The 24,626-nt window shown below is 46.7% G+C and overlaps 1 protein-coding gene across 1 annotated transcript in view; it reads left to right on the plus strand.

The window, feature by feature from the left end:
- Positions 1-24,626, plus strand: part of LOC126530341 (angiotensin-converting enzyme-like) — a 179,329-nt gene that overhangs the window by 136,413 nt on the left and 18,290 nt on the right. The window contains exons 14-19 of the mRNA XM_055070249.1: positions 8,191-8,457; positions 13,082-13,240; positions 15,428-15,536; positions 17,639-17,782; positions 20,588-20,776; positions 23,276-23,373. Coding sequence (XP_054926224.1) covers positions 8,191-8,457; positions 13,082-13,240; positions 15,428-15,536; positions 17,639-17,782; positions 20,588-20,776; positions 23,276-23,373 — 966 coding nt within the window. The remainder of the gene's footprint in view (positions 1-8,190; positions 8,458-13,081; positions 13,241-15,427; positions 15,537-17,638; positions 17,783-20,587; positions 20,777-23,275; positions 23,374-24,626) is intronic.

The raw sequence follows: 24,626 nt of genomic DNA on the forward strand, positions 1-24,626 counted from the left end.
AGATAGATAGATAGATAGATAGATAAACTTCATTAAAAGAATAACCAGAAAAACCGCTAATGGTCGGGGCCCTTACTCCAGGGCTCCGCTGGCTCTTGCCATCTTCTCAGCTCTTTGTATCAGCTAGAGCATGGTCGTCGAGGGCCGAGCTGGACAGCAGTGCCTCCCATTGCTCCCACGTGGTGTTCCTGTCTGGGTGTTCTATGTAGTTCTACGCTTCTACGGCAGGTGTAGGCATTATTTTATTTGTTAATTAGTCGATTTTGCATTTCGATTTGTTGTGCAAGTAGCGTCCACCGTTTCGAGTATACCACCTCTGGAACTAAAATTGAGCTATCTTCCACAGGCAACCTTTAAAAATATGAAAGCGTTTTCTGAAACAACCTGTATATTAAGCAAATCAATGCATCCAGTTGTACCAGCCCGAGGTGCCCATGACAAGCCTGGACGACTGGATGAAAGGTATCCGCCGATGTGAACATTCCGTTTCCGGTCGGAGCAGTAAGCAGAAACCCACAAAACCACGTGTAAAACAAACATCCGTACACTCGAAAGTTTGCAAGGCCAGGCTCTGCAGACATGTCTTAGACTACCACGATGCGCCTCGACTCACGCAACAATCATGATTCCTAGAGACTACTTGGTTCCAACATATATAACGATTGACAACCTTAGAGCACACAATCTACATCAGTGTCACGTACCCAGTCACTATATTGCTGCTTTGCCAGCAAAAAGACCTCAAGACACATTTTCCAAAGTTGTTGCGACACATAAATCCTACCTTCCGTAGGCTTTTACACGAGCAACAAGACTACTGTTACCCCTGTGGTGCCTATGACCACCACAGGTACGCCTCACGATTCCGGGAATCGCCAAGAAGACCCGTCATTTAACAGAAAGTGAGAGAGGCACAAAGGAGAGACGTCTCGACCTGCACCACTAATGCATCGCACGTGGAAAAGGAAAGCCGAATTAAAAATAAGTGAAACAGACAGAGTGCCAAATAGATATTTTTGAAAGAGAAAAAGAGAGAAAAAAGATAGTGGCTCGACGCCAGTTCACACTGTCATGGCTGGACGAGGCATATGAACAAAAAACGCGCATTTACACCGATGGATCTGTCTCAGCCACCAGATCACAGGCGCTGTTATCATCCCGGCCTTACAAGTCACAATTAAGTTCAAGGTGCCCCATTTAACGACCTCCACGGCAACAGAACTTGCTGCTCTACGGGCCGCTGTTAATTGGATCGCACAGGCCAAAACTCGAAAGTGGGCCGTTTTTTTTTTGTGACTCCAAAGCAGCCCTTCAGAGTCTGCAGTCAGCCTTACGACGCAAGACCCATGAACAACTGGTGTTTGAGACCAGAGAGGTTCGCCATCAAGCCCTCATAAACGGACATGACATCTCCTTGCTGACCTTGCTGATGATGCTGTCTGGTCAGCCCATAAAGATAGCCTGACACTTCATATACCCTTATCAAGGACAAACCAAGACTGAAACTTTGTGGAACACCCCGGTTTTCTCCAACTGCCGTCTCCACCGGCTGGATCCTACATTGAAGCTGCAGATTTAATCGAACTTCTCCCGCCGTGATGCAACTTTACAGTGCCGTCTCTTGTTAGGGGTGGCTTTTACGGAAGCCTACACATTTCTTATTGGAATGTCCGACGCACCGATTTGTGACTCGTGCCACAGTGAAGAGACGATCGAGCGCATGTTGTCTTTGAAATCTCTATGAGATCGAACGCGACGTTTTTCGGAGGGTGTTAAACCGATTAGATAACAGATCATTTTCAAAGACTAAGATTCTCGGACCATGGCCCCACGCTTCCCAGGCTTATTAAGCGACGTAAGCACCGCTACGTTTCATGAAGTCGACTGGCCTCACTGGCCGATTATAGCCGTGAAGTTATGAACAACCGCACGTGTGATACCTTCTTCCCTCCCTCTGCTTTGTTTTCTTCCCTTAAACCCCTTCATCTGTAGGTAGCAAGCCGGATGTGCGTCTGGTTGAGCTGAGCTCCCTACCTTACCTTCATTTTTTTACTTCTCCTCCTCTTCCTTGTGAAATGATCTCAGTCAGCAGTAGACGTGCTGCACTATAGACTACTGCTCACTGCAAGGCATAGTCTGCTAAAGCAGATAATAAACAGCAATATCTTTTTCTGAAAAAAGAAATCCTTGAAACCGGCATGGTTAGGTACAAACAGCGCGAAGTAAGTCGTAAACATGCCGTACTTGTAAGTCTGAAACTTCGGGAAGCCAAAATTGAACAAATTATGGGGGGTGGTTTAAGCCGCTGCAGTTGTGATCTTGACATTTCACAACCGCATCATAACAGATCGAATTACATTTACTCTTACTAGGTCACTATACTATTACATGTCTCTACATTTGCACCATAATGCAGCACGTTCTTGTCCAGCTCCCCCTAGTGGGTCACCCCAATTATTTGAGTAAGAAGCTGGCAACTGCTGTCGCAGGAACGAATGAAGTATGAATGAATGAATCAATGAAGCAGGAATGCTGCTGTCGCAGTAAATGAATTCAGAGCCGAAGAAATCGCTGAGATCTGCCACCTTTTTTCTATATTTACTGTTAAACAGTGACAGAAATACGACATCAACCTTCGTCATCTGAAATTTTCTGTCACTACTTTGATTCATTTAAGGTAATGATTTTTATATTTATTTGCGCCAATATAGGAATTGTTGGAAGTTACATCCGGAACCAAACCATCAAGTTCTCTACACTGTTACAGAAGTGTGCTCCGATATTACCGCAAGAATTTGCGAAAATGTCTTTTTATGGAGGTGAAGCGAAACATCGGCTCTGCTTTATCAAAAGTGTGTGGCTCACAGTTATAAGGTCGGATATTTTAACGTGATAGCGTTAAGGACCCCATGTCGCAGAAAATCCAGCGTCGGCGTCCAGCGTCGGACATCGTTACGGCTAGGCCACGCATACCCAGGCCCTCCATGTGGCGCATATAAGTTACTGAACTAACTGAATTTTTCAAGCTAAAATACGTAGAAAAATCGTAAGGTGCGACTTACACACAACCTACACACATGATAGCGTAGGACTGTAATTTGACTATACGAGAAAACTTAATTCTGTTACGCGAAAACTCAAAGAAACCCCTTTTCCAGCGTTTCTACCATACATATACCGGCCACGGTGTCTTCCATTTGCGCGCACCGGCGCGCGAGTATCTTGGAGGCCACGGAGCGGCGCGCCCGGTTCTTTGCAATACTTCGAGCTGGCGCTCGCCTCCGTCGCACCACACCCCACGCAAAAGGCTATGTTTCTACCAGAAAGCCCGCCTTCGTGCATAGCGTTCGTGGCGAGCGTTTCCCGGTAAACATTACGGTTACATACGCTCAAGTTGCCAGGAAGCGTGAGAAGCAGTCAGGGATCTTTGAATTTTATCGCGTTCCACTCTTAACGGCGAAACTTAAGCGTCATCCACATTTTTGTTTGAAAGCTAATTCATTCATTCATTCATTCATTCATTCATTCATTCATTCATTCATTCATTCATTCTAATTTCTTCAATTCCTTCTTTCTTTCTTTCTTTCTTTCTTTCTTTATTTCTTTCTTTCTTTGAGAGAAGCAAGCGGTGTGTTTGCTAGAGCTACCACATAATACGACCATAAAAGAGGCATTGGAAGCCATTATTGTGATGGAGCCATGCGGGGACGCAGCACAACTTAAGCGGTTGAATGCCAGACACACCGCTTTGCCTCGGGGTCCACTGAGGTCTGTTTGTTTGTCGACGGTGCACAGAGAAGCCTCTGGGTCAACACACGACCATAGTTACCGATGTCGTGCACTGTGCACTTCCGTGAGCGCATCATCGTTATAGGGACTCGAGCCTTCTGCTCACGACTTTGGCCAAGACCAATCGACAATAGACGAAGCCGAAGCGGGTGTCATCAAAGGTAAATATATATGTCGCGTAACAGATACACACAGTCACGGTGTTCAAAGCAAAGACGCCGCGATCGATACAAAAAGAAACACGACAGCTGGTCGCACATATCGTGAGTCTGACGGGGGAGAGTTTACGAGCAGCCTTTGCTGCCGTGGTGTGCGGTGCTCACGCAGCCTACGAGCACGAAATTCATTCGAGGACAGACGTTATTTACCTCCGCGGAGTCGAATGGAAGTCGGCTCGCGACGATGTGCCCGCCCGCCGGCATTTCCATTCCGGCCGGCCTTGGATCAACACCCTGCCGCATACATCGTACGAAGCGAGAAGCGCATGGTTTCCCAGTGCGGCGCTACAGGTGAGTTATACTTGTCGGTATTGTCTCGGCAAACTCCACTCGGAGGCAGGCTGAACGCTCAGCGTTCACATGTATTATTAAACGTTGCAAGCCAGACTTTCGTGTCCTAAATTACGGCTGGTGCTTAGAACAATTCAACGTGAGTACATCACGACGAAAAGTGCATTTTGTTAGTAAAATTATAAGTGAGCTACCGATATCTGTGTCGGTGCTCGTTCTCTGGAAATGTTTCAAAGCAGAAGTTTAAAATAGCGTGCAAATGCATGCGGCAAATGCTATTACCGGTTTGATGATAAGAATTCTATATCGAAGCAATTAGCGCCGCTCTTTAAAATGGTTCCATATTTTTTTGTTTACGGTATAAGCGTTACAGTCAGTGCTTCACACCAATGAAATTCAGTTCTAAGTTCTCAGCGCCTCCGATATTTTTCGAAACTATCCGTTCTTTGCAAATAAGATAGCCCCCCCCCCCCCCCCCCCCCATTCGCCCTCATTGAACTACTGCAAACTCTCCGAATCTCCCGCAAATTAATAACTACGACAGGGCACATAATTGTGATTGACGTTGCATTTCAACAGTTAGCGTCTTTCGAACCTTCATTCATGATTTCGCGACCCATTCAGAATTTATCCAAGACGGACAGCAGGTCGTTTTCGCGCCTATACTTAGTATAACTTCTCAACAGCGATACATGTGGAGAACGCTGAGCTTACGGATGAAGTGGGACCATGTAAAGAAAAGGTCCGTAAATCAGTCTTTCTATCAAGTGCAAGCGTAATGATCAAGCCATATAATGACGAAACTCGCTAATAAACCTACATCTGAAATTATGCTTCGCAAAATGTACATGCATGCGCTGTTCGGCTTCGACATTTTAAAACACAGATCGGCTGAATTCATGCTGTCGCGCAATATTTTGGCCGCCAAAAAAAAGAAGAACACCAAAAGTCACCGCAGCATTCCGCGCTTGCTAGCTTTGTTTTTCGAGCTTCCGAAAGGAAGACATCAGGATATCAACGGGCATTAATGGACGCCATCATGAGACATCTTGGTGTGTGACACTTCGAACATTCAATTGTGTTAACGAGTCACGTCCACTGGCGTTCGTTCAACAATTCCTCGGTCACGCGCAAGGGGGTTAGCGATTGCAAATCTTCCGCTGCGGCTGGCGGTAAACAGTTGCCGACGAAAGGTGTTTTCGCTTACAGGCCCGACAGCCGCAGGAGTGGCGAGAACAGACCAAGGGTGCTGCTCTGCGGCGTTGGACGTTGCGAATAATTCGGTGAGTTACTAAACGGAAAGCTAAACGCAGGGCGAGCGTCCTTGTATGTGCGGTCAATGCCTCGCGGCGGAATCGCGAAAAGAAAAAAAAAAAAGAAGGTCTGCACAAGAGATCGCTAATTCTATTTAGATCTTGCAAACGAAGAAGCATCTGTAATTAGCATTTGTGCGCATCGATTTGTTCCCCCGTTCTCGTTCGCCCCGTTATCGATTATGCCGCCACAGTCTGGTCACCCCATAACCAAAATAGCATAATCAAACTAGAAGCGGTTCAGAAAAAAGTCGTCCGTTTCATTTTTCACCGGTACGACCGCTATTTTTCACCCTCGTCTGCCCTCAAAACGCTGAAACTAACATTACTTTCAGTACGACGTGATGTGTAATCATTGAAATTTTTGCACAACATAATTAACAAGTGCTATCACACTTTGAACACAGCTTGCGTATCTTTCACCAAGCCTTCTTCCACGCGTAACTTCCACGAAACTAATCTTAACCCTTTCTGTGCCCGTACAAATAATTTCAAGCACCGCTTCTTTCCCCGCACTATAGAAGGATGGAATTTCTTACCTGGCTGCCTTCGTTCACTCCCGATAAGAGAATTCGAAAGTGCTCTCTATGAAAACCAGTATGTGTAACTACTTAAATTAGGTTTAGTTCATACTTTATCTGTTTGCCTTTCCCTGTTTCGCTGCTTTTAAGAATCGATGAAAACAATTTTCCGCTTCTTGGACTGTGGTACAAATGTTGTGAGAGTCATTGTTGATTTCACTTTATTTGTTGTTCGCCACTGTTTTTACCCTCTCCTGTAATAGCCCCTTTATGGGGCTGCAGTGTGTACAAATAAATAAATAAAATATATGCAAGCGCTTGGGGGACCTGAATGATAGGCAACGCAAGATAATCTGTCTCAAGGATTCGCGGTGGCTCCTATAGGTTACAGGAAGCGGTTATAATTGGTGTCGTTGAGGTGCACTATGCTTCTTAGTCTATAGAGGATTGCCGTGTTGATCATCTTCAGGCTTACTTGTGCTATAGCAGGTGAATATTTGGGAACGAAAGTCAGGAGGCGTACTTAATTTCTGCTTATAGTTACTGCAAGGTTAATCACAGTGCTTTACTCGAAAAATGAGCTGGTTCTCAAGTGCCGAGTCACATTCTGCAAGCGCGCATTGTTACAGAAGTTTCTTAATGCACAACTTTACTGAATTCTTCGAGTAGTGTACTATGAACTAGTGTACCTTGAAGAAGTGTAACTTGAAATTGAAACATAAAGCAGTTCGAGTGCGAAGTCAGGTTCAAAAAGTGCGCATTGATTCGTAATACAGAACTCTACGCAATTTCTTAACTATCGTTCCGATTTTTTATGGGCTATTTAAGAATGATAAAGGGAAAATGAGACATCCACCCAAGATACTCGAAACTAAATATTTCAGATATTCGAAACTAAAGCACGACGCAACAGTACTTAAATCTTTTTTGAATGAGATACAATTGCACAGTCGGCGTTTATTTTTCGTTTAGAGACTGCCGACTTATGTAGATTTATTTGAACGAAGAGGAAGACAAAAATTGCCGGTCTCAGTGGCCCTGTATTACCATTACTTCCTACAATAGCTTACCTGACGACTACAAGATTCAGGAGATACACAATTACTCAAGACTTTTTGAACCCAGCTGTAGCTAATTTTTCAGAATATCGACACCTCCTATTCCCTTGGCCCAAAAATTCCTTTCACACCAGAAAAACTGAAGTCATCTTTACCCGATTACGTTGTCGAATACCAATATTAAACTTCTATCGTCACAGGGCTGGTCTGGTGCCCTCCCCTCTGTGCCCAGTCTGTGGAGAAGATGAAACAATAGATCATTTTTTCATATTCTGCCGCCGTTTCACTTCTTTAAGAAAAAATCTAGAATCAAGATTTACACAGCTTGGTTTGAGCTTTTCAATTATAAATATCCTTTCCCTAGGAGCCTCCTCTCTTGGAAAGTGCCACAGGGATATTTGCTCAACCGTGGAGGATTTTATAAGCTCTACAAAGAGATTGTCTTGAATTCTTAAACATTTTATTTTTGTTCATTTTCTCCAGTTAGCTTTACCAATTTCAGTCTTTTAATAAAGATAGCCTAATTTCACCCAAATCTTGGCCAATCCCCCACAGTGGGTGTGCGCCATCGCATAAGGAGTACCATACCATACCATACCGGTCTCGCCCGATCGAGCCCACGTTCAAAATTTCACCCAAGCAGAGAGCGCAACGCAAAAGTCGCCCCACCCCGTGAGCGATATCCGTCGTGTTTGAGACCAAAAAAAAAAATACGAAAAGAAAAAGGAAAAGAAAAGCAGAGCAAGAGCGGGCGTTTGGCCGATAATGCACTGGTTTCCAGGTCTCTGGTGGCCCGTGACCTGTTCCGGATCTGGCCGCGGCGACGGCTGTCGCGACGCAGCGTCCAAGCCGCGCCACACAGGTGAGGCTGTCGAACCCGGAAACCGGTTTGCCCTGGTAGAAACAAACTCACTATACGAGCGCGCTGTTTAAAAAGCCAAAATCAGCCGCTGCGCCGGCGTCAGTGTCGGCGTCGTCGTCGCAGTAGTCACCGTGACAGCGCCGCGGACGAGGCTGCATCATGGCCGCCAACAAAGGCACGTCCGCGGCCTTCGGGCTACTCCTGGTGGCGCTCTCCGCCTGCTTTCTCGGGGCCCACGTGACACGCGCCGCCAGGGTACCCGTCGAAGGGACGCTGGAAGATGAAGACCAGGCCAAGGCCTACCTGAAGGACGTAGAAGGGTTGCTGACCGAGGCCTGCCTCAAGGTCTCCTACGCACGCTGGAACCACTCGGTCAACCTAACGGAGTACAACAAGAACAAATCCGTAAGCGGAGATCTTTCCACTTTAAACGGGGTGGCCTTGACAGAGGTCGACACGTTCACCGCTTAAAGGCAACTTCCTGCCTTATGTACCTTAAACATTATTATATCGGCCCTGTACTGATTTTGACGTTTCGATTGGGTTTGTTGAGGACGCCAGGTACCATTGATCGAAACAAATTTTGCAGGAGCAATTGGCAGGTAACTTAATATGACTTGCCTGATGAGCGCCTTTCTTTGTCTTCCCTTTCTGTGGGCGTTGTCCTTCCGTTGCGCTACTTTTCCTCTCCAGCAATGCGATACCAACTAACCCAACAATTAATTCATCTAGAGCTGCCATGTCAAACGTCGTTTTGCAATGCGCATAACCCGGCGCCTGGAGCAGTCTATTACCTACAAGATGAGATTACAAGAGCAGATTGCATTACTACGATATATCTTATCTTTACATCTATAATAACTGAAACATCAAAAGCACGCATAGTGCATGACTGCCACTATCCTACAACATGCTGGTACGACAGTTACACGTTTATAGGGGCCACGACAGCAAATTTTCGAGCTTGAGTTATTCATTGCACGTTAAACCGTTCGTGTCCCACAGCCAGTTTGAAAAATGTTATCCTATTCAACGCGTTCGAAAATTTGTACTGTTTTCTTTTTTCTTGTGGTGGGGGGGCAGTAGCGGCTGAACCGTTTGGCATCACTGACGTCTGTCGAAATGGAGACGAGTTCTGCGGGTCGACGTACGCGGTGTACGTGCAGTTAAGTTTGCGCCCACGCATCTCGGAGGCCAACCTGAAATTTTTCCCGCAGGCGTTCTCTTGTTTGTGCTGACACAGTTGCGGACATAATGCAACGACGCGACGCTCTTGCTGTGCCTTTGCGTGCCAGAGCGTACAGAGTGAGTCGGGTCCGACGTCGTTCTTCGAATGTCCGAAAGAGCCCACGAAACGTAAGGCATGGAAGCTCAACGGGGGACAAGAACCACTAGGCTTCGGAGTTGTCGAATGCTTCCCTTCAGGAAGCAACACGTACGACTCACGCGCTTTCTCGCCGATTACGTTCTCTTCTGGAGCAGTCGTACACAGCGGTGGACACGAATACCCTCACTGCAAGTTGCGCACGAGATGCCCCCCCCCCCCCCCCCCCGCACTTGGTGACGTTACAGAATTCATGCCGAAATGCAGGTCGGTGTTGGCAGAAGGGGCTTAGAGGTTGCGACGAAATATCAAAGCGAAATTTCTGGTTGGAATGTCCGCTGAGAGTTCAACACAAACAAACGCACACACAAAGCACACGCACGAACACATGCGCACGCACACGCTGAGAGCCCAGTGTGTGTGTGTGTTTATGTGTGTGTGCGCGCGCGAGTTCATGTGTGCATAACCATACTGGCCACTCACAGTTATTGTGATGAGCTGAGAATAGTTGGACGAGCATGTCATAAGTGGAGTGACTCGAAGAGAGCATACTAGAGGTTCGTCCTTGCCACTGAAAGCCTTTTTTATCCAATGGTCCTTGTCTTTCTTGTGGACTTCCTTCACTTTAGTTCTCCTAGTTTTGTGTACGGAAGCGAAGAAATCGAAAGCACGTGATAAAAGGACACGCGGGGCGTAAACAAGTGTTAACCATGTTCTCCGACAATACGTATGAAGAAATGCTAGGATAAACCTCGGTGCGCATTCACAAAGCAGTTCTTTACGCCAGATCAGTTCGTTAGAAAAAAAAAAGACCGCCCAAGTGCTCCGTACAGGTGGTTAACCAGCGAAGCTGAAACGTGCGGCTCCGGTGTTTATCACTGGGTTAATCCCAACGTTTCATTAAACGACGGCTTGGTAGGCTGCCAAATCCTCGTTACGCAGTTGCTGCTTGCGCTCGGCTGCACAAGCCTGTTTTTGTGCCCGGGCTGCAGCACCGGCATGACATAGACGAGCTCGTTCCCGGTTCTCCTCGCGGCGTTGCTGATCGAAGGCTGCCTGCTCCTCAAGAGCACGTACGACGCGTGGCCTACGCTTTTCGGAGCCGGAGAGAAACTGTTGCGCGCGCGCTTGGCTGAGACGGAGACCAACGACGTCACTACTGGCGGGGCCATTCGCGCGCGTCTCTTCCTATTCTTCTTTTCTTTCGCGCGTGCGCATGGGGTTGCGCCCTAGGAGTTTTCGGCATATACGGGACAGAAGGATGGACGGACGGATGGACGGACGGATGAATAGGCTAGCCACATACAGCTTCGCTGTAAAATATACCCACCCGCAGTGGTGGCTAAGTGGCTATGGCGCAGCGCTGCTAAGCACGAGGTTGCGGGTTCGAGGCCGGTAATGGCGGCCGCAATACCATAGAGGCGCAATGCAGTAACGTCTGTGCACCGTACGTTAGGTGCACGTTAAAGAATCCCTGCTGGTCAAAATCAATCGGGAGTCGACCACTGCCATATAATCAGGTCGTGGCTTCGGCAAGTGAAACCGGAGAATTCATTCATTCATTCATTCAAAAACAAATACCAGCCAATAGCGGCAGCCAACATATCATCAAGCCCGTCGGCCAATATGAGAAACAGCTGTTACGAACGAAAACGCCCTACGAATTTGGCTTGTATATTTAGGCGAAAATCTGTAGTTAAGATTAATGCAACTCGTCAGAATTGGCCGCTTATTGTGCACTAGATTTATCCCTCCACTAAATGGCGTTTTCTTGGGTATTGTTTGTGTCAGTTGTCACAAAGAGTTCAAACGAAGATGGAGTGTTGAATTGACCAACAACCAAGGGCGCATTTCGACTAAAGGGCGTGTCTTCTTTAAATCTTGAAGACGAGGAGTGCCGATGTTGGAACGCTGGATCCAGGCTGTGGCTTTTTTTGTTCAGGCACTGTTGACGAAATTGTGTTAACTCCATGTGTCGTTGGCGGCTTTAAAAGCATAAATACAAAGATACGATCTAGCCCTAGATAGGAATCTTCACTGATACCTGCGTCGTTGGCGCGTCTACTCACTGACACATAACCTCTTGCAATACTTTGCAGTCACCCACTGTGAGCTATCCTTGGAAGTAATTATTGGTATGCTAGCAGTGTTGCTCGTGTCACAGGTATCGGACCAATAATATAGGGAGCACTTCGTTTATGTTCCAGACATTCAACGTTTCTTCCTTTTGCGTTCAGATTGAAGACGTACGACGAAGCATATTTTTAAACACAGGAACTGCAGTTCAACCGATGCAACCGAATTCATAACTTTGCAATATAATTGATTCATCAACATAGCTTCCTACATAGTATCCGGACGTCAATCACGCCCTGAAAGCTCTGTAGACGCCTACATCTATCTATCTATCTATCTATCTATCTATCTATCTATCTATCTATCTATCTATCTATCTATCTATCTATCTATCTGTCTGTCTGTCTGTCTGTCTGTCTGTCTGTCTGTCTGTCTGTCTGTCTGTCTGTCTGTCTGTCTGTCTGTCTGTCTGTCTGTCTGTCTGTCTGTCTGTCTGTCTGTCTGTCTGTCTGTCTGTCTGTCTGTCTGTCTGTCTGTCTGTCTGTCTGTCTGTCTGTCTGTCTGTCTGTCTGTCTGTCTGTCTGTCTGTCTGTCTGTCTGTCTGTCTGTCTGTCTGTCTGTCTGTCTGTCTGTCTGTCTGTCTGTCTGTCTGTCTGTCTGTCTGTCTGTCTGTCTGTCTGTCTGTCTGTCTGTCTGTCTGTCTGTCTGTCTGTCTGTCTGTCTGTCTGTCTGTCTGTCTGTCTGTCTGTCTGTCTGTCTGTCTGTCTGTCTGTCTGTCTGTCTGTCTGTCTGTCTGTCTGTCTGTCTGTCTGTCTGTCTGTCTGTCTGTCTGTCTGTCTGTCTGTCTGTCTGTCTGTCTGTCTGTCTGTCTGTCTGTCTGTCTGTCTGTCTGTCTGTCTGTCTGTCTGTCTGTCTGTCTGTCTGTCTGTCTGTCTGTCTGTCTGTCTGTCTGTCTGTCTGTCTGTCTGTCTGTCTGTCTGTCTGTCTGTCTGTCTGTCTGTCTGTCTGTCTGTCTGTCTGTCTGTCTGTCTGTCTGTCTGTCTGTCTGTCTGTCTGTCTGTCTGTCTGTCTGTCTGTCTGTCTGTCTGTCTGTCTGTCTGTCTGTCTGTCTGTCTGTCTGTCTGTCTGTCTGTCTGTCTGTCTGTCTGTCTGTCTGTCTGTCTGTCTGTCTGTCTGTCTGTCTGTCTGTCTGTCTGTCTGTCTGTCTGTCTGTCTGTCTGTCTGTCTGTCTGTCTGTCTGTCTGTCTGTCTGTCTGTCTGTCTGTCTGTCTGTCTGTCTGTCTGTCTGTCTGTCTGTCTGTCTGTCTGTCTGTCTGTCTGTCTGTCTGTCTGTCTGTCTGTCTGTCTGTCTGTCTGTCTGTCTGTCTGTCTGTCTGTCTGTCTGTCTGTCTGTCTGTCTGTCTGTCTGTCTGTCTGTCTGTCTGTCTGTCTGTCTGTCTGTCTGTCTGTCTGTCTGTCTGTCTGTCTGTCTGTCTGTCTCTCGGAGCTATCCTGGTGCCTCACATCTTTAAAGCTGTCACTTCGTTACCACTGGAGATGTCTCTTTGAGAAAGATAACAAGCGCAAGATGTTGTCTGGTGTTTCATCACCCCTTCATACCCTCCTTTCTTTCTTGTTTCGTTTCTTCAGGTTGAAGCGAGTCTTGAGATGAGTCTTCTTAACAAGGAAGTGTGGAGGAACATAACCAAGTTCAAGTGGACTACCTTCAGCGATGAACAAACCCGCACGGTGTTCAAGCGAACCTCTGTGCTGGGCAGCGCGATACTTCCAGACGACGAAAAACGGGAGGTATGACATTTTTTTCGGCAGAATGGAAACTTCGGCGAGTTGATACTCATTCATTCTTTAAGACTGACACAACTGAAGGCGAGCCCAAAGAATGAATGAGAAAAACACGCAGGTGAAGGCTCCCTTACTAATGTTTATTGAAGAAGTGCGCTGGGGGATAAGTGCGAAGTGTGCCACACAAACGCCTCCTCACTTCGAGGGGGAGCTGACAAAACAGCAAATAACACTGATTAGAGTTAAATGAACATTGGTGAATCATATGGGTTTCACCGACACGGGCCACGCACGTATGAAAATTCTTTTGCATAATGCATGCGTTCCCTGGATTGTTTTGTCTGGGATTCTTTACGGGGTAATATTTTAGACCACACAGATATCTCTATATAAAGAGTCTATAAGTGTAGCGAAAGGTGGAGTTTTTGCAGAAGAGCTCCTAGGCGAGGCGGAGATTAATTAAAATGGTTGAAAATTTTCTTAGTGATCTAGGGGCATGTTTAAATGGTGAATTTGAATGCAGTGACATGTTACTGCACCGTCATTTAAATAAAAATCTTGAAAGTCGCACCTAATACGATATATTTATCATCTAATTTCAACGTCCGATATCCAGGCAATATCGAAATCGAGCGCCACGGGAGCGCCGAAAAGGCGGTCCCTCTATCATGTCAGACCGGAATGCCCCGTGATGTCAAGCCCCAGGAAATTACAGAAACGAACGTCTCGGCCATTCGCGGCAGCTACTGATACGGCACGCTTTGCCTCGCTAGCATTTGCGCGGCTGGGTGTCGGGTCAGCATTTGCCGCGGTGTGCGATCATTCAAGCGTCGCTCCGCACCTTTTCACGGGGTGTTGCTGTCTGACGCACAGCGGAACGCCCTCGGAGTCGATATTGCCTCAACTGAGCTTTGAAATTGTGTGATGGATATGTCACGAATTAGGCGTGATCTCCAAATTTTAAAGAAGAGTGGGCTTGCATTAAAATGTGACTGCCTCCAAATTTGCCATTTAGACAACCAAGGCACTAATAAAAAAAGTTAATGAAGTTTTGTTAAGGGGTCTTCTAAAGCTCACGTTATTAGCGGCAAGGTATGTCCGCCTAGCATGGGAACTCGTCTGCAAAAGCGCCACATTTGCAGCGCTCATTGCTTTTTTTTATTAGAAAAACTGTATGACCTAAAGAAAGACACCCTGCATATTAAGTACTTATTTAACTGCTCCTTCTGGCTTTCGAGAATGCGTGTGTTGAATTCTGAAAATGTGGAGCAGCGCACCGGATTTTCGTCGCTAGGAGGTGCTTGTGCGGAGCAACTGTATGCTTAGAAATGCTGTCTATCATTAAACGTTAATTGCGAGTCCGCGATCGCGTGCGACAGTCTTTCATTTCGTCTTCGGTTGGGCAGCTATGAAAAATGGCACCTCTCCTATGGCGGCTGTCTAGCCCGGCTTCAACATCGATCTAGCGTTACTAAAGTGAAAGACTCATTCGAACAAGACTGGCAGGTTATAGAAAATAGGTTTATTTTTGCGCAAGCGGGAACTTGACCGGCAAGGAGGAACGCAATAAAGACGGTTAGCATGCCATCTCTCAGTTATGCCATGGATTTTTACAACGTACGCGTGTGTTCCTTGATACTTTAGTGTTTTTTATTGGTAATTCGGTCATCCTGATAGAGTTTCGATGGAGGAACCCGATACATGTAAACCTACACCGCACAAATAATAGATCAATAAGAATATTGGAAAATTCACGTATACAGCCAAAGCAGTAGTTTCATGTTGAGCTATTAACATAATCTTGTTCACTTTTAAATTCCACCTCATATTTAGTTACAATACATGTTCTTACTGCGCAATTGGAGCTGAAAACTTGATATATATATTTTAAAATCTAGTCGTTATCAATTTTCCAACTCTGTATAACTCGCACAATTTATCAATCTTTTGTCGAGCACTTAGAAACTTAAGGGCAAAATATACTCTGCATCGTCACTGCTGTTACAATTGTTCTTGTAAATACAATGAATTGTATTCAAATCTGTTCTGAAGTTTCCTAAGGAGAGCGTTTTCTGCGTGCCGCGGGCTTTTGATTTCGGCAGGAATTTCTCTGACGTCGGTAGCGCCAGCACGTCAGTTTTGGAATTGACGACTAATTCGCATTATGAATTCATTTTTGCTTTCGTTTTTCAGCTCGTACAAATAATCGCCGATATGAGTCAAAATCATGCGTCGGCCAAGATATGTCCATTTAAACGACATTGTACATCGCCCGCCGAATGTAATGTACCCCTGGACCCAGGTGAGTAGGCATTCTATATTACAGCGGAGCTGTTAGCCTCTAGTTGGTCGGCATTTTTTCGTGTCCGCGCCCGACAGCAAAGATATGGCCCGATCTCAGCGGCAGTGCAAGGGTTTCAGGGGTTTCAAGAAGTCACCAAAGTGAAGTGAACGGTGCATACATTTCCTTTGTAATCACGCGTACAACTTACAGAACAGCATACGTTTCAATAAATAACAAAGGCAAAACAATAATGCGAACCACGTAATCGATAATAAGGCACCCCTGATAACAATGCGAAGCACGTAGCGCTCCCCACGTACGTCTCCCGGTAAATGTTACTCTTGCGCAAGCTGCCTCGGCGACGGCAGCTTGCGACGTGGGGGTGACGTCCCTAGCCTTTCGTATACAAGATAACCAGCCTAGCAACTGATTTCAGTGTTGTTGGAACACCGCTCTGAGAGGCGGCGTGCTGTCAAAATTATCTTACTCTCATTACTAGTCATACTCTAACTGATCATTACTACCATTACTCTAAAGCAATAAAGCGTAGCATACCTTTTATTGGAAAATGTTCCAAAAACTTTGAGTATAATAACGTGCCGTATATAATAAAAACGCAGATCGGCGGCAGCATGCATAAATTAATTCGTTGATTGATTCCAAAAATATTTATAGAACCAGTAGACGCTCACACTCTAGACGACGGAAGGGAGGGGGGCGGCAGTGGAGTGCCATGATACATCATTCTACTGCCAGCAGGGTGTAATGATATGCACATACGAAATTCCCTGCTCATCGTCAGTAGCGCTGTTTAAGCGGTTTATAGGACAACCGTATGGTGCTTTGTGACGTCATGTGATGGTCTTTATAGAGAAGCTGCATAGCGTTACTTAACGAAGATGCAGTACTACTTCCCGTCTCGTTCTGTGCAAGCAAAAAGAAAAAAAGTAATAATGTTAATCGCACGCCCTATCGCAGTGCATAAGACAGCAACGTTTGAGACTTGAATTTTTACTTGGTTTTACGTACCTGTCCGTCGTCCTTGCACTAACGCTGCACTGAGAACGCTACTTGAACTCAACGTTCAGTTTCGCCAAACAAGAACTTGCTATATAACAGAGGCCCGAAACTGTCCTCATCCCCGGCTCCGGCTCGTCGTGTGAATACACGTGATTTATTCCCGGATGTTCTTAATATGTATAAGAAGGTCACTGTAAGAGCTAGAACCACTTGTGACGTCACCACTCGGTGTTCGATGCCGCCGTTATACCAAAGCCTGAACGCCACGCTGCGTCCGTCACTGCAGTTGGTACCCCGGAAATCCGTCAGCTGCGCGCACTGTAGCTTCAAGGCCTCTGGCGACTGGCCGGGTTATTGACTTTAAGTTTAGAATTACGCTAAAGCACTATGCTGCTTGCGGGCTCCAGTTAACTTGTATTGGCGTTTGTGCTCTAGTCTTGGATATGTGACAAATCCTTCGGTGACGCATGTGCAAAGCAAGCGCGTAATCGTCGAAGCATATACGTGATACGCGATTTAGGAGGGGCCCCACCATTTCTTTCTCTATGGCGGCACCTTCGTCAAAGCGCCATCGTTTAGTCCACCTGATAAAGTACCTAGACAGTCGTCTAGAAGGTCGCCTGCCGAGGTGACTTTGCTGTGTGCTTGGGCTGTTGCGTTGGCTATGTGGTGTCGAACTGCATTGGATTTTAACTGTTTGCGGGCATCTGTACGCCGTATATATCTTCTTTCAAATAAACCTTGTTAGTCTGTGTGTTTTGTTGTATATTCATGTCTTGCGGTTTTGCGCTATTCCGAAGTCAAAAGCTCAATTTTCGAACCCTTCTGTAATCATATGGAATATGCCTCAGTCGATATAGGGGAAGATACGGGCTTTTATATACAGTTTTTAAATGGGATCCTCGTAAGTTTATGTGGGATTGTGGTAAATGGGGCATACTTTTCTTTTTTCGATAGGGCACTCAGTGCTGAGCTACTGCTCATATTTTAGGCGTTGTACTATTGGGATACCTTATATATATACAGATACGCTTACCGCGCGTGACCAGTTATCTCCTCACTCATGGTGACTGGCTCACGTGACTAACTTTTGAAACCAGTGATAAAGGACACGTTGGAGGACTCTAGAAACTACGACGAGTTACTGCACGTCTGGAACGAGTGGCGCAGAGTGTCGGGCAAGCCGGTCAAGGAGAAGTTCCTCCGTTACGTCGAGCTGGAGAACAAGGCGGCCAGGCTTAACGGTGAGTGCATTTGCATAGTTCCGTGCATTTACGAAGTAAGTCACGTAAACGACGGTAAATCAGTGTTGTTCTATTCCATTCTGTGCCTTGCCGATTCCCTGCTTATAATAAGAACGTCTGCGTTTTCTAAATTGTGCAGTCCGTCGTGCTCGCATTTTTCATAGCAATATGCAAAGAACTGAGAGAATAGCCTTGACGATTGAGAAGAAAGACAACAGTAAGGAACGGAAAGGACTTTCCTATAGCACATATTGAACTTTAAAACAGCTGTGGTATTGTGCCCATTCATTGAAATTTTGTCCGGAGGCAGTCGGTCATATCGAAGAACAGTTAAAGGGAAGCTGAAGAGTCTGTCGAATTCAATAAGACGCTCATACACGGATGCGGGAACCTTATAAACCATGCAGGTAAAATTTTGGTCGGGATTTTTCACTTAGGAGCGACGCAATCGTCGGTTAAAATTGCGCTGTAGCTCCGCCCCCCGTCGAGCGCCGCGCGCTGCTGCTGACGCTGACGATGCGAGCGGAGACCGGAAACCGCGGCGTAGTGACGTCAGCACTGGTGTTCCGTTCCTTCGCAGTCTCCGCGACCGTGCCTGACCGGGCTTATTTCTGCGTGCGTGCCGTCCTAATCTGCTTCGCTCGACCCTACATTCCTTTGTTTGTGTGTATATGGGAGTGATAGTTGACCTGCGCAGCATCAATTGAACTTGTAGGCCGATCATGCCGGCGTTCTGTGCAGCCTACACTTGCACGAACACCAGCGGCCGCGACGATGTTCCGATGTTCCATTAGTTCCTGCAAGACAAGAAGCTTTCAGCTAAGTGGGAGGCTGCTGTGAAGCGAAACAACTTCAAGCGCTCAAGAAAGACAGTGTTGTGCCCTAACCACTTCCGTGACGATTGCTACCGGAGTTTATCAATAATGCGTGCTTTGGGTTCTCCTTCGTGTTAGCACGCTGAACGGAAGGTGCATGTTTATCTCCCACCCTTGACGCAGGCTTCATCGCCAAGCGCCGCGAATTTTCTATTCGTACGTGTGTTGTGAAACAGCCTGCATGCTGCTACCATAACGCAGTGCAAGCGTAAAGTTTGAATGTGTTGGAAAGCCTGCTCACGCCGGGACGCTGCGCTCCCCCTTCTCTCGCACACATAGAGAAACCGACCATCTCACGTAGCCGACGGAATTCGCCGGTTACGAGTAGCGTGCGGATGGCGCGCTAATGTAGGTTCTATACTACACGTGCTACAACAGCCGGTAAACTTTTCCCGCGTTTAAACCGTCTGTGGAGATTGCCGACAGCTTTGGGGCAGCGCACAAATGCTGAAGATCGCATCACCGCTTACGTTCTACGAGGAGGCATGCAGGAACATAACACTACTGTTGTTTGCCCGGAAACGTGCTCACTGGAACGCTGAATGCAGCTTAGCAAAAAACATACTCGCCAAAGAACATTTCCAACACAAGGAGATGCTAACACTTCGCCTTCGTTCGCGTGGAAAGCAGTGCTTGCACCAGCATCTTTTGCTTCTTGGAGAGGCCGGCTCTTCGCAATCGGCTCGTACATGTAGGGAGTAAAGTATAAATCCCCTACACGTGATCTTGCACGCGACAGCGACAGCGGGACAAGCGAGGCGATGGCTGTCGCGTTCACTCGTCGCCTGCGAACCGAACTCCACGCGACCGCCGGCTTTGAGCGACGACTTCCCGGTATGAGGGCAGCAATATACGCGCCGAAACTAGCGTGACGCATGCTTTATCAATTTAAGTTGATGTGTTTTACTGAAAAAGGAGCATAAAATATTTCTGAAGATCTTGCACTAGGTTCTTATTCTTGCACGTGTAAAATTCAATAGTTTGCTCGTTTCGTGCGACAAACAGTAGTATTTGAGTTATGTACATCCAGTTCCGGCTTCGCACTATTGGCTAGTCGCTCATAGCACTCCCGGGCAACGAGCGACGAATTCTAGATTTCTAGAAACGAGCGATCGAGCGACAACGCCGAGCGATCTGTTCAAGCGACGGCCCGTTTTGTCGTTCGAAGCCGTCGCCCGTCACCGTCGCGCGCAAAATCGCTCTCGTGGAGTTCGGACCTAACGCCGACCTCCTCAGAGAAACGCAAGCTCTCGAAATTTTCTATGACTGTCTCAGCAAAACAGCACCAAACTACCTTGCACCGTGCTTCGTGTGTAGCGGCAGCAGTCGGTCCGGACGAACACCATTGTTGACGTCACGAGGCGCCCTACCAATCACAGGCGGAAACGAGGCGCGCGAGCTGGGCGTGTCTGCTGCTGCACTTTTCGTCAAAATAAAATATGTTTGCGCTTTCTTTCGTTCAATTTCGATGCGATATCCGAATTCAGAGGGTTGAAAACTACGACGTACTGCTCTTCGCTCATTTTTTCTGGAAAACCTTTCAGCTTCCCTTTAATTCGTGTGTTTACCCAGTTCGGGAGCGTTCATTACACGTGACTACAGCCAGAGAATTGGTATCAAGATATGCGTAAATACGCGCGGCTTTCTAATCGCGCAACAGTACAGAACCAACTTGCTCGTGACTTTTCAAATGAAATAAATTTAGCGTACGCTTGCGTTCTTCTCTTTCGGTCAGCCCGACACAAAATTTGTGACGTTGTGTAACGTCGAAAGTCTGGTAAAGTTAATGGAGACATGTTTATCTGCGTTTCTCGACAGTTTATTGCGGTGACCAGACGCTCCTGACACCGATGTCGTGCTGTAAAAAAATAAATTCGAGACCGCACGCTCTTGAACTAGGCTAATACAGGCTGTGCCGACTTCGACTCAGGATTCGAGGACGCAAGCCAGATGTGGCAGGAAACGTACGAGTCCGAAGGATTCGAGGAGAGCATGGCGCGTCTGTGGAAGCAGCTGGAGCCTCTGTACAAGGAACTGCACGCATACGTCAGGGCACGGTTGGTCGACGTGTACGGCGACAAGGTAAAGGACGACGGTCCGATCCCTGCACACCTGCTCGGTAAGCCCTGTTTTCTGTCGCTTGCGCATGCACACTGTGCACGGTGATGTACCTACTCGAGACAGCAGACAGATAACAGCGTCATCGTTAAATCTCTTGCGAATTTGATGCAGCGTTATATTGAAGTTAATTTCAAACGGCACACATGTACGCCATGCATGGGCTCTACCGAATCATCCTAATCAGAATCGTCATTATAATTTTTCGTAATTAATCGCTGTAGGATGGCGGCCGCTCCCAGCGACTTCCAATTGGCCCAGTATTGCACCGCAGCCGACTTCGTAATACGCCTGCAAATTTACTAATCTAATCACACCGCATAATCTCTACTATACTGTCCTCTTCTGCGTATACCTTCCCACAGCAGCTGTTACTGCAGGTGAAGCTGTAGTCGAAGATATTGCAAGTTGTGAGCGCTTTCGGAAGGATTACACGTAGACACGTTTAACAGTAACAAAAAGATTAAAAAACATGTATTACTTTCTTAGTTAAAATAACACATAGGCACAGACAGAACACGCCAGCGTCTTTCGAATTTGCATTTTCTGCCAAACCTTTGTCCCTATTACTGTCAATCGAGCGTTACTTTGTTCTTCCACTCTTCCCGCAAGTCAAAGACGACTATCGGTATGTTTTCCACAAAGGCGCAGTCTTCCTTTCCGCTTGTTCGAAGTACGAAATATATCGTGGCAGAGAGAAATTAACACAAACGGCAGCGCTCTTCATTATGTTACTCTGCATTCGACCACTGGTTACCTTCCCTCGCATTACACGAGCCGCCTAGCTTAGCTTCTTCGGGTTAATCTCAACTAGAATACCTGCTACACGCATTTGCTTTCAAATCCGCGCAGCTGTCCTCCTGTCTCTAAAAGATCCAGCTATCACTTGATGTTCCTACACTCACTGCGTGATCCCAAGATTCATCCCGATACTTATCTGCCGTTCCTGAAAGTGTTCGTCCCATAAGTTAGTACTTGTTTTCTGCTCAATTTTCATGGTACTTTCTTTCTTCGCTTTCGCTTCTTTCTTTTTCTTTTGTAGCTCATCGTAAATGTTTTGCGCGATTTGTGCCTATTTATTGCATTTACTGCTTCTGTTACTATCGCTGATTGTAGTCAATTGAACAGTATCGAATTAAAGTTAATAAAACTTCAAACAGGATTCATCAAGAACCCGACGTTTTGAGGCCAGTCTGGCTCCTTCGTCAGTCGTCAGATCGCGAGCGGTGCAACGGTGTTTTTCAAGCGTTTCGTGCTTGCTCCTGGTGGTGACAAGCGGGCAGTGACCTGTGCATAAATTGTCGGGATGCTTTACGAAGACAGGTTGATGTTACGGGTCATGTTTTGGATGTGCCACGACTCCAAAAAAAAGATGATGAGCAATAATGCAGTTAAATTGGCAAAACTACGTATATCTCTGGCCAAATTTATTTTATGGGCATTTAAGTGAACGAAGATAGTACCCAACTCTCTTTTTCCTTATGGTACCCACAAATGGTGTTGTCTCTTCCTAACAGTGACATGCAAAGTCACTGCGATCCACACCCAGGTGTTAAGACTATATTTCAAGAGAGAAGCCATCACCAACCTCACCTCCTAAAAACCTGGTTGCATAAGAATTTCTTTTTGGTCACTGAAAAAAAAAAGTATTACAGTTTACAGAATACAGGAACGCCGAAGATATTGACGGCAACAGCGCTGGTGGTACCATCTCGTGACATCTTCTTCAACCATAATGCGCTCATTTGTTGCGTCATTGTTCTCACAAAAGGTGAAGAAAGTAAAAAAAAAAAGAAATATTTCATACGCTAACGATTATCGCAACCAGCTATTTTGCGTCAACAAATAGGTAGAACGGGGTCGTCGCAATGCTAGTTCTGCACGCTATAGTTGACGACAGCGTCGCAAGTTGGTGCCACCAGCGTCGCTGAGCTAAAACCCCTTAAACATCGTAAAGTAGTGACACTCCTCCTCCGCCTTCACTACTCCTCGTTTCTCCTCTCTTTCACGCTCCCTCCTCGATCGTGGCGCCGCTTACACTGCTCGAGCGTAGCAACGGCGCCAACATGCGCTCCTCGCCACTCCGTAGACGCTTCTCGAGCAAAAATGGCGCTGATGCACGGCGCGAGGGCCCACGTGATGATATTAGACCAATAGCGACGTGGCATCGGCCTCGGCCAGAGCGCGCGAGGAGGAGGCGGCATTCTTCAAAGCGTGGCAGTACTTTACGAAGTTTAAGGGGCTTTACGCTGAGCACGTCTGCTTTCGGTGTTCCGCGGTACTACGGGATGCATTCACGGAGATGCAAGAACCGTCGTCCGCAAAAAACACTGCACTGCTTTCTCCTCACTCATTCGCCACGATAGCATGCTCATATGAATATAAACTTGTCCATCCTTTGCGCTGGATAAATACCAATGGAGTTGATGTCGCATGTTGCCGTACAGAAAGAAGTAGCTCTTTCAGACACATAGTGTTGTTTTTCGCGGCACCTATACAGGTCACATCCACTCCCAACACTGGCACGCCCTCAACAAAATCACCCGGCCTTTCCCGGACAAAAAGGCGGTGAACATAACAGACACTATGAGAAAAAAGGTAAGCGGGGCCGAAGCTGAACGTACATATGTTTAAGGAGCAGCATTTTACTATTGAAGTGTCTGCATAATGTTGAAAAATGCTAAAGAATAAATAATCTGTAACAGCTGTTAGCGCATCGACGTTTGGGTTCGCGATGATATATCTATGTGGAAAAATGCAAGGCCAAAATTCTTCTGTTTTTATATTGCCCGCTAGACTCGAAACGGTACCACGCAAGTGTGACGTCATGAATTTTAAGATATTTTCTCCATATTCGGGGTAGCCTAGAGGAAGAAAAGTTTTGAAATCTTACTAAGTTGACCAAAAGAAATGTGATCCTCGCTTGATAACAATCAAAGCAGTGTTTACATGATATTTTCTACTCTTCTGTTCGTTGTGTTAAATGAATGTCTCGGCCCTCGAAACCCTAGAAAAAAAAATACTAAGCCTCAGGGTGCCCCGGATAATTTACTACAATAGCACCTTCCCCCGCTCTTCTTTTTTTATGAACCAGTTTCGGTTTTCTTTTCCAGGAATGGTGTATCTGTCGCGATGTCATGACACAGTAGGCGGTCACGTGGGAGGATGCCATCACGGCGTTTCGCACTCGTTCCGTCTTTCTCGGTCATCTGCAATGTGCCACTCATTGCGCTGCCCTATGTTGCAGCATAAGGGACCACCAAGCGAGCTCCCGGGAGTGAGTGTCAAAACGTTGCGATCTCTTGCTTCCACGTGACCACCTATACTGCGCCGTGACGTGCCGACACCATACATCTCTCCTGGGAAACGATACTGAAAATGGTTCATAGCAGAGCTATTGTATTGCCACGTTGTAGGGACAGTGAAGAACATAGTATCGAGAACTGTGAATCACGGAATTAATTCTTTATTGGGCGAACTTGCACTCAGAAAAAAAAAACGACGATTATAATACTCCCTAATGCGAAATTTTAGCGCGACTCTATACGTGTTCTCATTTCGCGTGTCAACATTTTGCATCATGATTATATATATAGGTACACGGCTTACATGAGGAAAAGAACGCTGTAACACGCTTTGTTTCCATACAGACGACATGCGCCGCTTTGGCGCCATATCGTAGCAATCGTCGCCGCAAAGCCCGTCTTGTGCGCCCCTACGCTTTTCCTACGCTTTCGCCGTACCCTCCTGTTCCGCTCTCCGCTTCATGGGAAGCTGCACCCTCCTCCTCCGCTTTCCTCGCTGTCTTTTATCTCCCGCTGCGCTCCGCGTTCGCTTTCATCCTTCGCTCG

The sequence above is a fragment of the Dermacentor andersoni genome, chromosome 5 (genome assembly GCF_023375885.2).
Source record: "Dermacentor andersoni chromosome 5, qqDerAnde1_hic_scaffold, whole genome shotgun sequence".
Lineage (NCBI taxonomy): Eukaryota > Metazoa > Arthropoda > Arachnida > Ixodida > Ixodidae > Dermacentor > Dermacentor andersoni.